General features: G+C 61.9%; 3 protein-coding genes across 9 annotated transcripts in view; 2 read left to right on the top strand and 1 right to left on the bottom strand.

Annotated features, from left to right (window-relative positions):
* PTDSS2 (phosphatidylserine synthase 2) overlaps positions 1-5756 on the top strand; it is a 25340-nt gene extending 19584 nt beyond the window's left edge. Inside the window, exons 4-12 of one of the 5 annotated variants that reach the window (XM_073889840.1) lie at positions 60-127; positions 2066-2200; positions 2732-2782; positions 3013-3126; positions 3214-3332; positions 3829-3943; positions 4017-4162; positions 4263-4448; positions 4561-4690. In XM_073889840.1, coding sequence (XP_073745941.1) covers positions 60-127; positions 2066-2200; positions 2732-2782; positions 3013-3126; positions 3214-3332; positions 3829-3943; positions 4017-4162; positions 4263-4448; positions 4561-4594 — 968 coding nt within the window. In that variant the 3' untranslated portion in view covers positions 4595-4690. Of the gene's footprint in view, positions 1-59; positions 128-2065; positions 2201-2731; positions 2783-3012; positions 3127-3213; positions 3333-3828; positions 4176-4262; positions 4449-4560 lie in introns of those variants that run through there. The other 4 variants (XM_025862091.2, XR_012377195.1, XM_025862092.2 and 1 more) reach the window with 4 other exon arrangements.
* The window catches only part of RNH1 (ribonuclease/angiogenin inhibitor 1), a 12128-nt gene continuing 3509 nt past the window's right edge, over positions 5709-14327 (bottom strand). Inside the window, exons 1-10 of one of the 3 annotated variants that reach the window (XM_025862089.2) lie at positions 13601-13750; positions 11258-11363; positions 9575-9745; positions 8926-9096; positions 8271-8441; positions 8009-8179; positions 7714-7884; positions 7244-7414; positions 6055-6225; positions 5709-5918 (exon numbers count right to left, since the gene is read on the bottom strand). In XM_025862089.2, coding sequence (XP_025717874.1) covers positions 5831-5918; positions 6055-6225; positions 7244-7414; positions 7714-7884; positions 8009-8179; positions 8271-8441; positions 8926-9096; positions 9575-9745; positions 11258-11343 — 1371 coding nt within the window. In that variant the 5' untranslated portion in view covers positions 11344-11363; positions 13601-13750 and the 3' untranslated portion in view covers positions 5709-5830. Of the gene's footprint in view, positions 5919-6054; positions 6226-7243; positions 7415-7713; positions 7885-8008; positions 8180-8270; positions 8442-8925; positions 9097-9574; positions 9746-11257; positions 11364-13383; positions 13553-13600; positions 13751-14327 lie in introns of those variants that run through there. The other 2 variants (XM_025862088.2, XM_025862090.2) reach the window with 2 other exon arrangements.
* LOC112815846 (uncharacterized) overlaps positions 14157-14327 on the top strand; it is a 21047-nt gene continuing 20876 nt past the window's right edge. The window contains exon 1 of the mRNA XM_073889811.1: positions 14157-14252. Coding sequence (XP_073745912.1) covers positions 14157-14252 — 96 coding nt within the window. The remainder of the gene's footprint in view (positions 14253-14327) is intronic.

Consider the following 14327-nt stretch of genomic DNA (forward strand, 5'->3'; position numbering starts at 1 on the left):
CTGCGCCTGCTTGTGCTCTCCCGCGGGCCACCTGACACCGGCGCTCTGTGTCTCTGCAGCTTACTGGAGGTTCTGGCTGTGCGTCAGTGTGGTCTACGAGCTGTTCCTCATCTTCATACTTTTCCAGGTAAGCGGCCGTTCTCGGTTGGAGGGTCTGGGAATGCAGGTGATGGTGTGGCCCTGGGTACGTGAAGGGTTCGAGAAGACTGCCTGTTGGCCCCTCTGGAGCTTTGGCAGGAAGCAAGGCTGGACCCCAGCAGAAGTGGGCAGGGGCTGTGAGGGGGGACCCTCCGGAAGGATCCAGGTGTGGAAAGGCTGTACCTGCCACAGCTCAACAGGGTCTCCGCCCTGAGTGTGGAGGCTTTTGAGGGCCCTGCCCAGACGGCCTCGGTTGGGGAGCGAGGACAAGGCCCAGGGGGAACCGCCTGGCTCAGGTGCAGATGCCTGCTGGGCAGTCTGTCCTCTGAGCTGCTGGTGTTCCGGGCCTGAGGGGGGCCCAGCTCACCTGCTTCCACGCAGCGCTCAGTAGTGAAGGTGGCCCCAGCCATCTAGTCCCTCCGCGCACATAGGGTAGTCAGGAGGGAGGCTGGAAACTCCTCGCCTTAGTAAACCTTGGGTCAGGACTTCTATTAATGTTCCTTGTTTTGCTTAATTCAGTGTACGTTTTGATGGTGATCTTCAGTTTACAGAGTACTTTATTCACAACCTCCAAGCTATCAGTGGTGTTGCTCACAGTCGATGCTTGTGGTGTAGTAAAATTTACTTCTTTAGGGTATGGTGCAAACGGTAACACCGGTGTGAGTTTGTAACCCCACGTGGAGGACCCTGCAGTAGCTTGAGTCACCCATCCCTGTCTCCCCCAGAGCCACTGATCTGCTCTCCCTCCACCACCTGGGCCCCTAAAGGGCATCCGGGTCCTGTGCCTCTTTCTGCTGAGTGAGGTGGCCAGCGGCATTGGCGCTGTTCCTTGAGCGGGGCTGTTGGCGACAGGCTTTCATGTGCACCTGAGCATGGTTGTGGGCCTGCCATGTCCCACGCCTATCACTTGTCAGGATCTTCATCGTGGCCTCTCTTGGTGGTGTGTCCTGGCGTCTCCTGCTTTTGTTTGCATTTCTGGAACGCCCTCTCTGGTGAAGTGCTCATGCTGTGGGGCGCCCCCCATGGGGTGCTCAGCCTTCAGAGGCTCCTCACCTCGTGCACAGGTTTCACCTGTCGTGGGGCCCGAGTGCCTCTGAGTCTGGCTCCTGCTGACCTGGTCTCCTGATACAGGGACACAGCAGTGTCCAGCCTCAGACCCAGTGGTTACCAAAACCACACGGGGTGATTTCAGTTGCTAGTGATGTTACTGTCCGAGGGTCGCTTCCAAAGACCCCAAGTGGGGGACAGGGTTGCGTTGCAGGACAAGGCAGTGCGCCTGTGTAGCACGGGTGGCCTTGGTCACGTGCCACATGCAGGCCTGTGTGTCGTCTGCCCATCGGCCACGCATGTCTGTCACCCCCTCAACCTCTTCCCTGCTCCGTCCCTTGGCTGGCACTTGGGGCAGGAGTGAGGGGACAGAGCCCTGACAGCACGCGTCCTGGGGCCCCTCCCTGTGGACTGTAGGCCCCAGCTGCTGGCTGGAGAGGGCCCGAGGGAGGGGGAAGCCTGGGCCTGCTGGCGGGGCAGCCTCTATCCGTGCGACCCTGGACGTCTCCTTAGCGCTAAGGCCAGAAGGAGTGATTTGCTAGTGTAGGTGTCCGTGTCTGGGAAGGCTGTCCTGATGTTGTGCTCCTTCTGTGAGGGGATGTGGAGAGGCAAGGTGGCGAGGCCACTGACCTGAGCCTTCACCCTGTGGCCCCACATGGGAGGCGTGGGGCATCACCTTGCACTTGGGACCCCCCCCCAGTCTGCCCAGCCCTGTGTTCGGGGGACGGCAGTAGAGACAGGGTGCTTGCCCCCACTCGGTGGAGGTGCCTTCCACAGCCCCCAGGCCATACACATGGCTCGAGGTTTCAGGAGTTTAGCCGGGTTCTCCCATCACCACCAGACGCATCTGGCCCCACTAACCAGGGTGCTGGCCTTGCAGACTGTCCAGGACGGCCGCCAATTTCTGAAGTACGTGGACCCTAGGCTGGGAGTCCCACTGCCCGAGAGGGACTACGGGGGAAACTGCCTCATCTATGATGCACACAATGAGAGCGACCCCTTCCACAACGTCTGGGTATGGGCGGGCCCGGGGAGCCCAGTGCTCAGGGTGGGGCCAGGAGTCCAGTGCCTAACAAGCTCCCAGGTGCTGACCTGTTCTAGATGTTTCTGGAACCCCAGTCATTCTGCAGATCAGACGGGGTGGGGGTGGCGTGGGCCCTGGCAGGCGTTGGCCTCCCTCCTGCTTGACCAGGGGCTCCCTTCAGCTCAGCCCACTTGGAGCAGGGGAGGGGGACCCAGGGGCCATGCAGCCCACATGTGGGGGCCCTGTCCCAGCTCACCAGGGTACGGGTCCCTGCCTTCCAGCCTGGAGACTTTATCTTGGCCCAACCCGTGTGCTTCACTGGGGGGCCCGCTGACGGGGGCATCTGCTCTCCTCGGTGGTCAGGGCGTGCTGTCTGCTTGTGCACAGGACCCTAGCTTTGTCCCCCCGGTCCAGCCGGCGCTGCCCAGAAAGGCTGAGACCGTCCCAGCAGTCCTGATTTGGGTGGGAGCCGGGCCCGTGGTGCATGCGGGCTGTACACGAGGCTGGTGTCCTACCCCCCAGGACAAGCTGGACGGCTTTGTGCCTGCGCACTTCCTTGGCTGGTACCTGAAGGTAAGATGACCTCATCAGGACACCCTGGGTCTGTCCTGTGTTCCAAGTCCATCGCCCAGCCACGTGCTGACGTCCAGAGTGCTAGAGTGCGGTGGGCGAGGGCCTGGGGGCCGTGGCCCCGACCTGTGCTAGTCCTTGGTGTCGTGGCCCCCAGCCAGTGCCTCACCCCGCTCGGGAGGGCGGTGGGGGTGTCCCCCTCGGAGGGTCTGACGCTCTGCCACGGCCCTCAGACCCTGATGATCCGTGACTGGTGGATGTGCACGATCGTGAGCGTCATGTTCGAGTTCCTCGAGTACAGCCTGGAGCACCAGCTGCCCAACTTCAGCGAGTGCTGGTGGGATCACGTAGGTGCCCTGGGGGGTCACCGGGCGCAGAGGCCCTCAGGTGGGGCAGGACAGGGCGCTCACCTCCTCCCTGGTTCCTGCCCCCAGTGGATCATGGACGTGCTTGTCTGCAACGGGCTGGGCATATACTGCGGCATGAAGACCCTCGAGTGGCTATCTCTGAAGACGTACAAGTGGCAGGGCCTCTGGAACATTCCGACCTACAAGTGCGTCTCTCTCGAGCTGCCGCCCTGCTCCATGGGGGCCAGGGCATCCCCGTGGGGCCTGGAGGTGCCGCTAGTGCACCTTTTTTGGGGGGTGCAGGCAGTGGACCAGGATTTTGCCTGCTTCCTCTGTGCATAGGAGCATGCGCGTACACACGCACCTGCCCGGGGCCCGCGTGGCGGCCAGGAAGTGGGCCTGGGCACCACCCTGTCCAGTCAGCTCCTCTTCATCCCCTCCCGGCCCTTCTCGGAGGTCTCCAGGTCACCCCTCTGGGGCTGTCCTTACATCGTATGGGCACTCAGTCATGTTTGAGATTTGAAGCGGCAGTCCAGGAAAGGGCACTGGGGAATGGGGTCTCGCTGCCTGTCCATTGTGGGTGCCTGGGGCGGAGGGGGTGGTGGCAGCGCAGGGAATGAGCAGCCCCTGGGCTCAGAGCACCTGGCATGGCGGCCTGGTGGGGCAGGGGCACCCCAGGGTGACCGGCACATGTGCTCCCAGGGGCAAGATGAAGAGGATCGCCTTCCAGTTCACGCCCTACAGCTGGGTCCGCTTCGAGTGGAAGCCCGCCTCCAGCCTGCGCCGCTGGCTGGCCGTGTGTGGCATCATCCTGGTGGTAAGGCTGGCCAGTCTCGTGTGCGTGCCTGCTGGGCAGCCCGGCTCGCCACCCACCCTCCTGTGTCCCCCAGTTTCTGTTGGCAGAATTGAACACGTTCTACCTGAAGTTCGTGCTGTGGCTGCCCCCGGAGCACTACCTGGTCCTCCTGCGGCTGGTGTTCTTTGTGAATGTGGGCGGTGTGGCCATGCGGGAGATCTACGACTTCATGGATGACCCGTGAGGGCCCAGGGTGGGTGGGGCGGGCCTGGGCACACTTGGCGTTGCCACCCCTGGGGCACAGCCGCGGCACCCTCAGCCGAGTGCCCTCCCCCCACAGGAAGCTCCACAAGAAGCTGGGCCAGCAGGCCTGGCTGGTGGCAGCCATCACGGCCACGGAGCTGCTCATCGTCGTGAAGTATGACCCGCATACACTCACACTGTCCCTGCCTTTCTACATCTCCCAGTGCTGGACACTTGGCTCTGTGCTAGTGCTCACCTGGACCATCTGGCGCTTCTTCCTGCGGTGAGTGGCGTGGGCCTCAGCAGGCCATCGGCCGTCTCCTGGGCTGGGTCAACTGGTGTCTGGGTCTTGCGGTCCCTCCTTGTGACTATGTGAGCGTCCCTGCAATGGGCAGCTTTGCAGGACCTCCATGGGCCGCCTGGTGGTGACATGGCTCCCACCATCCCCAGGGACATCACCCTGAGGTACAAGGAGACTCGGCGGCAGAAGCAGCAAAGCAGGGGTGACCAGGACAGAGCCGTGGGCAACACGGACGGACACCTGCCTGAGCCAGAAGACCCCCCAGGGCCTGCGGAGGCAGAGAGGGAGGGGGTGCCAGCCCCAAACTGATGCACCCCATGACCGCCTGGAGCCAAGGCTTGCTGGAGCCTTCCAACAGGCCTCGGCCCTTGTGATTTTATCACACTTTCTCCTGTGTGCACGGCGGGGCTCTGCGGGGTGGGGGCCAAAGGTGGCCCTTGTCCTGGTCATGTGGGGGTGTGTGCACATGTGAACAGTGTATATGGGTGTGGACACGTGTGCTCCATGTTCCTGAGGCTTCTCTAGGGCTGACAGGTGTGGTTGGGCTTGCCCTGGGCAGCCGGTCTCCTCCTCTTTCTGCCCCTTCAGCCTGCCGGCCCCTGGGCCACACCAAGCCCTCAGCACCAGACGGCCCTGCCCAGCACAGGCATCACGGTGCCTCTCTCTGCTCCCTAGGCCCCCGGCCACTCTGAGGCCATGGGTGTTCGCCCTCTGGCTGCACATGTGAGGGACACCCCGCAGTGGCTAAGAAGGGGCAGATCTGAGTAGGCAGCCCTGAGCCATTTCCCAGGGAGGCTTCATCTGACCCCACAAATGTAGGAGTGGGAACGGGGCCAGAGATCACTGGACTGGTCCCTTGAGGAAGGACCCTGTGCCTGAGGTGGGGAGGAAGGGTTGAGGGTCATCTTCATGAGCAACCAGAACAAGTAAAGCAGCAATGAAGGTCTGCAGCAGTGTGTCCTCCTCACTGGCTCCCAGCCTCTGCCCCATCCTGAGCCCAACGCAGGGGTTGCCCAGAGGGACGGGAGGGTGGGGGTGGGGCAGGCAGGGCCAGTGCTGGCATCTGTCCACTCGGGTGGGTGGTGGTGTGCAGACGGACGGCCCGGGAGCTGCGTCTGGTGGGGGGTGAGGAAGGCAGCTGTCCTGGACACGTGTGCGTGCACATAGCCAGAGTGCCCTCCTGAAAACACACCTGGGAGGCCATGCCTGGTGGGGACCCCACAGAAAGGACAAGCACCCCTCTTGCCAAAACAAGTGCTTTAATAAAGTGTCTAAAACTTTCTTGAAGAAGCGAGTTGATTAGAGCGTTTCTCTTCGTTCAAAGCTAGGACACCAGCGGGAGAGCCCCAGGGAGGGGCCGGGTTTCAAGAGATGATCCTCAGGCCAGGCTTGCGCCCCTCCAGAGCCCGCAGGCTGTCCTCAGTCTCCTCGCTCCAGTAGATGTCGTAGAGGCTGCACAGGCAGCGGGAGAGGGGACGGGGTGCGAGGTCAGGGCCACCGCCACCCACACGCGTCACTCACACCAGCTGCCCGCCCCGCCCCCCCCCCCCCCCCCCCCCCCCCCCCCCCCCCCGCATTTGTCACTCACACCAGCTGCTCCAGTGTGCAGCCCGGCTGCTCCACGCTCGCCATCAGCTGCAGGATGCCCTGCTCGTCCATGCAGTTGTTGCTGAGGTCCAGCTCCCGCAGGCTGCAGTTGGCCAGCAGGAGCGAGGCCAGGCTGGCGCAGCCACCGTTGGCCACATCACAGTCCCCCAGGCTGGGCAGAGAGCAGGCCACGGGTCAGGACAAAAGGGTCCGCGCCAGGCCCATGCCACAGAACGCAGGGTGACAGACGTCCGCGCAACACAAGGTCCACAGTGTGTGGAGCCCCAGGGTCGTGGCTGTTCCCATGTTCCCAAGTTCGGGAGCTCATGGGGTTCCCACTGTGGCCCCGGCAGACGTCCCCACCAAAGACAACAGGTGTGCACAGCTCCCCTCCACAGGCATAGTAGTCGGGCTGAGCTAAGGCTGGCATACCTGGACTTAGGGCCACAACCTCCCTGGGCAGATGGGGGGTGGGGGGGCACCAGAGAGCCTCATCCAACCCCTCACTTCCTCACCACTGCATGCTGGGAGCTGGCTGGGTGGGTGGGAGCTGCCGAGGAGGCAACCAGAGGCCCAAGGCGCAGGGATGCAGGTATGGGGTGCACAGAGGGTGTGGGCCTCCAGAGTGAGGACAACGGAGAAGGGCAGGCTCAGTGCCACTCTGGCCTGTGCCCTGACTCTCTACCTGCACCCGCGCCCCACCCAGCATGGCCAGGCATCCCCAGAAACAGCAGTGAGAAACAGAGACCAAAACGTAGAAAACAGACAAAACACGTGACAGCAGAAACGAATGCTGAGGCGGCGGGTAGCAGGCCGTAAGAACAAAAACTCAGGAGGAAAGAGAATATGGCGCGTCAGGCCGCCGGGCCTGGAACCCAGCAGTGGGTTCCTGAGTGCCCCACAGGTAAAAACGAGATTAGAAAAGCCATCAGAGGCACATCACTTGAGCGCAGCCAAGCGTCCAGCCCAGTAAAGGAACCAGGACCCACACGAGGCGAAGAACACGGGCCCGCAGGACCCAGTAGGGCAGCGTGGAGCAGAGACCAGCAGGCGAGTTCTGGGAGGTACTAGAGACGGCAGGAGGGGGAGAAGGGGTCCGGGGAGGCGCCCCCGCACGGACCCATCAGACCGAGCGCCCAGCCAGCATGGTGCCACCCCGCGCACACATGCCGTCCCTCAGGCACGCTCACCAGAGCACCTGCAGCGTGGTGCCAGGCTGGCCCAGGCTCTGGCAGAGCTCCTGGACGCCAGAGTCTCCCAGCTTGTTGTTACTCAGCTGAAGCTCCACAAGGTGCTTGTTTTGGGTCAGCATCATGCCGAAGTGGTGGCAGCTCGCGGCCGTAAAGCTGCAGGACTTCACCCTGGGCGAAACAGGACCAGGGCCTGACTGGGGCCCACACCTCTGGGGTGCTCTCGGAGGCCCCTGTGGCCCTGAGCATGAACCCCCCCAACCCCTGCCCTCCAAAGACAGCACCCCCCCACCCCTTTGTAGAGGCACCTGCATCTCGAAGGCCCCGCACCCCTGACTTGCCCTCAGGCACAGAAGCTGCCCTGGCCCTGGGCCCCGGGGCCCTAGCAGCACCCGCATCCATGGGGTGCCCTCGGGCCCCGTCTCGGCACAGGCCCAGGCGTCTGTGGCCACCGCCCGGACTGCACTCACCACAGGGACTGCAGCCGGCAGCCAGGCTCCCGCAGGCTGTCACAGAGCAGCCGGGCACCCTCATCCCCCAGCGCATTGCCCGCCAGGCTCATCTCCTTCAGGCTCTCCTTGGCCCCGAGGACACGGCACAGGTCTCTGCAGCCCGCAGTGGTGATGTCACAGTCCCAGAGCCTGCCGGGCCGGGGACACATCACCACAGGGCCCCCGGAGGCAACACGGCCGACCTTCTCAGATACCCCCCACCTGCCTGCTGAGGCCGCGGCCGGCCGCAGGAGCAGGGCGAGTGCTGACTCACCACAGGACCCTGATCTGGCAGCTGGGGTGCAGCAGGCTGGGGCACAGCGTGGCGATGCCCTGGTCGCCCAGCTTGTTGTCACCCAGGTCCAGCTCCTGCAATGAGGGCTTGCAGGCCACGACACCACACAGGTCCTCACAGCTGGCCGATGTGAGGCCGCAGTTCTCCAGCCTGGGGGCACAGGAGGGCCGGCTGGGCTGGGAAGCCCCTGCGCGCCCCCCACCCCCACCGCGGACCCTCCCCAGCCAGGCCCAGTGCTTACTTGAGCACCTCCAGCTGGCAGGCAGAGTCCACCAGGCCCCGGCACAGCACCCGCACGCCAGCCTCACCGACCTCGTTGTTGCTCACCGCGAGCTCCCTGAAGTGCCGCTTGGCCCTGAGCGCCGAGGCCAGGGCCTCACAGCTGGCGGCCGTCAGGTTGCAATACTCTAGCCTGGGGGTGGGCGGGTGTCAGGACCTCCATCCGGGTCTCCTTTCCTGCCCCGGGTCTCCTTTCCTGCCCCGGGCTGCAGGGCCTGTGAGACTGGAGGGCTGCTGGGCAGGGACAGCACAGCAGTAGCTAAGGGGCCATCTCCTGGGAGTGTGGGTGCTCCAAGCCTCCTGGAAGCCGGCCACTAACCATGAAGCCCCACCCCACGCCTGGGATGCACTAGACCTGGGAGAAAGAGAGGCTCCCGAGCTGGGTCTGGCTCCCCTCCTCCATCGCTGAGCCCATCGGCTCTTGATGTGGGGTTACAGGCCAGCTCTCAGCTCTGGGCCACAGCCCCAGCATCACACAGGACGAACATCTGCAGGTCTGTGAGAGCCCCTTCCTCAAAGCTCCCTGCAGCTGATGTGCTGGGGCAGGGGCTCACCCAAAACCAGAGTGGCAGGGGTGCAGGGCTAGGAGTGGCCTGGGTGGCAGATCACACACTCACCGAAGCTTCTCAAGGTGGCACAGGGGGTCCAGGAGTCCTTTGCACAGCAGCTGCAGGCCTGCATCCTCCAGCGGGTTGTCACTGAGCTGCAGCTCCCGCAGGGTGGGCATGGAGCGCAGCACATCAGGTAGGACCCCACAGCCAGTCTTGGTCAGGCAGCAGTTCTGGAGGCTGGAGCACACCCAAGCTGGCCATCAGCAGGGTCCCCGTCAGCTGTGGCCCCCATGCAAACTGCCCTCAGGAGCCCCCACAGTCCCTGAATCCCAGGGGAGCCCACCAAGCTTGGCCTTGTAAGAGGGCTTGCTCCTCCTCCTCCGGACAGGGCTCTGGGGTCTCCGGGCCAAGGACAGAGAGCAGGAGGGGCTGCTCAGATGCACCGCAAGGCCCAGAGGAAGCTGGGCCATGAGCCCAGGAATGACAGGCAGGGCGGTGGCACAAGCACATCCCCCACGGGGGAACAGGGCCCTAGGACGAGGCAGGAAGGGCCCCCACGCTCCAGGACCTTTGGCTGAAGCCCAGACACGTGCTGCTGCCTCCAGCCCACCCATAGCTGCCTGCAAGCCCCAGTTCCCTGCGCTGTCCAAGTAGGTTCGGACCTGAGCCTGGGGTGGGGCAAGCACCTGGGCCCACGTGGATCACCCAGGCTCACCTGAGCTTCTGGATCTTGCACGTGGGGCTCTGCAGGCCCTGGAGCACCAGGTGCACACCGGCATCACCCAGCTCGTTGGTGCAAAGGCTCAGCTCGGTCAGGGAGGGGTTGGCTTGGAGGGCAGAGCTGATATCCTTGCACCGCACCTCCGTGAGGCCACAGTCGTCCAGCCTGTGGAAGGGACACGTCACTTCACACAGCAGGTCCGGGCCCATTAGTGGAACTCAACATGGAGCGGGGGCGGTCACAACCAAAACATTTAAAAAATGAAAATTTAAAAAAAATTAAAAAATAAAAAAATAAAAAATGAAACAGGGGGGCTCCTGGCTGGCTCAGTCAGAGGAGCATGCGACTCTTGATCTCAGGGTGGTGAGTTCAAGCCCCACACTGGACACAGAGATTACTTAAAAAAAAAAAAGAAAAGAAAAGAAACAGAGAAGTGTATGGATCATCTCACGATGCTTTTGTTGCAGGCCCTGGCACATCCACAGATGCACGTCTGGGGCCCTGTGCTCTCTGAACCTTCCTGTGGGGCACAGTCGGCACATGAAAGCTCCTATCTCTAGGGAAAAACCAAATCAAGGAAGTGCTGGGAAAGGGCACCTCAGAGGGGCACAACCGGGGGGCTCACCAAGCTGGGCAACAATGCTGACTGTAACCCAGGATCAAGGGAAACACCCAACAGATACAGGTGGGAGAAAAGCCACCTCTTGCTCCCAAGAGAATGACCACAGATAAATGTGGAAGGAATGAAGAAATTAAAAATCCCAGTTAGGGAAAGGCCCAATAACAACTGTTCTGGCAAGATCCACTGGTGAATGACAAAATCAGTAGGCAAAGGTTTGAGCAGTCTTAAGGCACCTCACCCAAAATATTTATCAATTACCAAGAGAAAACAGTGACTTTAGAGTGGAGAACAGGTGGTCATGGTGACCTTCAGGGGTGACCCCATGGTGCCATAGCAATCGACAGGATACAATATGCCAGGCAGACACCACAGCATTTCTGTGTATTCCCACCCAAAACCTGTGTCTCAGCCACGACAAGACATCTCCAGAGCCTGTGCAGACTCAAGAGTCAGATGGCCAAGGACAAGGAGGGACAGAGGGACCGTCACGGACGGGAGGGGGCCAAGGAGACCCGAAGTTAAATGCCTCAAGCGGGACCCTGCACAGACCCGGGCACAGGGAGGGGAAGAGCTGGTGACGTCCGAGTCCAGGCGGCCGTGTGGGGCTCTTCGTTTGACTGTCTAACCCTTCTATAAACCTACAACTATTTCAAGTAAGTAAAAAAGAGAAGAAGTAAGCAGGCACTCGTCTCCTGCTTGTAAACCCTGGGGAACCTGTGGGTTTGAGAAGCTGAACAACAAAACCCAGTCTTGACGCCCAGCAGGGGCAGCGGATGGGCAGCGAGCGCCTCCCACTCCCACAGGAAAGAGAGAGGCTGCCCACCTGCCCTCAGAGCCTCCAGGCCACCTCCTGCCCACCCAGCCCGAGCCAGGAAAGGTTTACATTTTCAAATGGAAGAAAGTACAATAACATCTCATGCCATGTGAAAATCATATAAAATTTACACTGTGAGTCCAGAATCCCAGTGCTCTTGGAGCACACTCACTCGTGGGTGGTGGCCGAAGGCCGCAGACTAACCCCTGCACACACGCACACCAACAGGGCTGTTTTCTACCTGACCACCTCGTACTGCTGGATCAGAGGCAGGAGCTCTGTCCACCGGGCGTCACTCAGCTGCTGACACTGGATGTCGAGATTCATGGTTCGAGGAGAAGTGTTTTCTAGATAGAAGGCAGAGGGAGGAAACATCTTAGCCAAACTCTCTCAACGTCTGATAGGCCAGAGAGCCCAAAGATGGAAAAAAGTCCTAATAGGACCCCCAAGGGTGGGGGTGGGGTGGGTTGATGTTTCATAAGCCACACCTTTCCCTGGCCAGTACCCTTCTCCACCTCAGCCTCCAGGAGCAGAAATGGGGGCAAGCAAGGGGAGGCTGCAGCCACTGGGCTCTCCTGACAAAGGGCACCACAGACCACAGAGCTTGGAGACACAGCTGTGGGAATGGAGGCAGCCTCACCTCTCGGTCTCCTGCACTCAGACTTTATGGGTCCCTCCTACCCAGGAGAGCCAGGACCACTGCTGGCCATCTGAAGCCCCTTCCTCTCACTTGCCTGGGTGACACCACAGTGTAGAGACCCGAGCTAGTTGGAGCACAAGGGCCAGCAACCCGAGCAGTGCCACAGCCCCACCTGGCCAGAGAGCCCCCTACCTGTGAGCGTGGACCTGAGCTGCTTGGGAGAACCCTAGGCCTCCCCACTCTGAAGCAGCTGGGTGGGAGGGCAGGTGAGCTAACAGTCCAAGGGGCACCAGCGACAGGTGCCCTGGAAAGGGCTGAGTAGGTAAAGTGGAGACCCCAGGCCCACTGGCCTGCACTCTGGTGGTGCACTCATGGGCGGCCACTCGGGGTGCCTATGTCCACAATCCCTTTCTGGGGGCTGGGAACTCCAAACAGGCCAGGACACATCCCCTGCCCCACCGTGGGTCAGCCCAGGCCCACAGAGAAATCAGGCAGGATTTTGGCAAATGAGTCTTGCATGGGAGCAGGTCACAGGCCCTGAAACACCTCACCAGGGACAGCACAGAGCTCGAAGAAATGATTAACTGTCTACTGATACCAGAGTTTGGGGTGGGCGCTGACTGCACTGGGATGTTCCTGAGGCCCTGAAGGTGGGGGCCAGAAGAAGAGAGCATCCTGCTGGGATGGAGACAGGGAAGGGAGCGGACTTCATTCAAGTGCAATGAGAAAGCCCAAGGATTCACACCAGGAAATAATGCCATTCAGCTGCCTTTTAGAAAGATCAGGATGACTCAACCCCATGTGCGGCTCCTGGTTCTGTGAAACCCGTTTCCTAGGAATAGTGCCTCGTTTGTGTTCCTGTTCCTGGCCGTGCCTAGCAGGGCCTGGCCTTGCTGAAGAAGTGAGGACTCCCCGCCTGGACCCAGGCCAGTTCAGAGCCTACAGCCAGTCGGGCACAGCCAGTAAAGGCTGTGAGTGCCAGCCAGCAGGCAAGATTCACGTGTGCACATCCTAACTGATGAGCCAGCCGAAAAAAACTGAGGGGAGGAGGTCTCGGTAACTGGCCCTGTCACACAACCAACAAAAGGAGGTACCCAGAGTCCGCCCAGCCCACTGCCCTGGCCACGAGAGCAAAAACCAGACCCGCCCCAGCAGCGCCAAGGGTGTGGTCAGTAAATCCCCTCCTCAAGAACCCTTAGTCATCATCCCTGGAGAACGGGACTGGGAGGGGCGAGTTCAGAAGGACCCTCTCTCACAATCCAGTCTGACATCTGGGGGCTGGGCTCTCCCGAGGTGATCTGAGGTTAAGAACGAGAACGGGAAACCCGAACGGAGGAACTGAGCACACCCCTCCCCCACCCCACGGCTTGACCGGGCCCTGGGGGAACCTCTTGGTTGATCCTTGGGACTAGGGGGACACTTCTTAACCTCTACGGGTCACGGATCCCTTCGAGAACCCCATGAAAACGGATAACGCCCCCCAAAGACGCCGTCTCACTGCTTCTCCCGGAATCAGGACCCCCACCAGTTGGGCTGCTCCCTAGGGTGTCCCAACAGGACACCTAATGCCTTCACGTGAGAACGGGCCGCTCCGCAGGGCCGCGCCCAGGGGACAGGAGCAAGGGGGAGGCGCCCTCGGCCCGGGACCACCGGGCCGAACTGGAAGACAGGAGCGCGTCCCGGGCCCACTGAGCCCCAAGCCAGGCGGCCGCGGACGGCGCGGTTACCTGCGCGAGGCGCGGGGGGCGGCCAGGGGTGCTCCGGGGTCCGCGCGAGGCCGCCCAGGGCCGTCACCGCCCTCCGCGCGCACCGGAGGTTGCGCATGTGTCCCAGGCCCTCGCGGGGTTACTCTGCGAGGAAGCGGCCGGTCGGGCCTCGCCCGCAGGGACCCCCCACCCCCACTCCCCGCGCCGCTTCCCCGCACCCTGGCACTGCGCAACTCACCTGCCGCCGAGCCTCCGCTTACGTTGGGGTCAGGAGTGCGGTCTGCCCCACATCCCGGGGCGGGGCCCCGCGCTGGGGCGGTCCGCAGGCGGGGCGATGGACCTGGCGGCGGCCCGGAAGCCACGCAGAGGACCCGGGTGGCCAGCCCGCGCCCCCCGCCCTCAGTCCTCTCCTAGGGCACATTAGCCGCACTCCCGGGCAGTGTGATTATTGGAGACAGCCGTCTTTGAAGCGGGTGTTCCGCAAGCAAATCTTAACTCAAGCACTTGCATTGCAAAAAAGAGAAAACCCGACTGTCAGGGCTTACACTGCAACATCGGTACTCTGCCCGTTAGCACACCCATTACTGGCAGGGGGAGAGACCTTCGAGGGTCCCTTGTTATGTGTTGTAAACATGCGGGACAAGACGCCCTGACGGGGGCCTGGGAGCTTTCTGCATCGCTCTGCCCACTAGGTCACCTCCCGGGGCGCGCACAGCTGGAGCGCGTCAGCTCTCCCGTGTGCGCGGGCTGAGGTTGTTTACTGACTTGTATGCTCGTTAGAGAAGGGATGCTGGATGCGCTCTCATCACACACGCATTCACTACTTCAACCGAGGCCTACGCAACACCTACGGACTGCCAAGCAGTATGCCGGGCGCTTGGGCTACATCGGTGAGCAAAGCAGAGCGAAGGTCTCAGGCCCCACAGAGCTCACAGTCCAATGTGGGGAATGCATGAAATCAAAAA

The sequence above is a fragment of the Callorhinus ursinus genome, unplaced genomic scaffold (assembly GCF_003265705.2).
Source record: "Callorhinus ursinus isolate GAN/ISIS: 27379988/994484 unplaced genomic scaffold, GSC_fseal_2.0 scaffold118, whole genome shotgun sequence".
Lineage (NCBI taxonomy): Eukaryota > Metazoa > Chordata > Mammalia > Carnivora > Otariidae > Callorhinus > Callorhinus ursinus.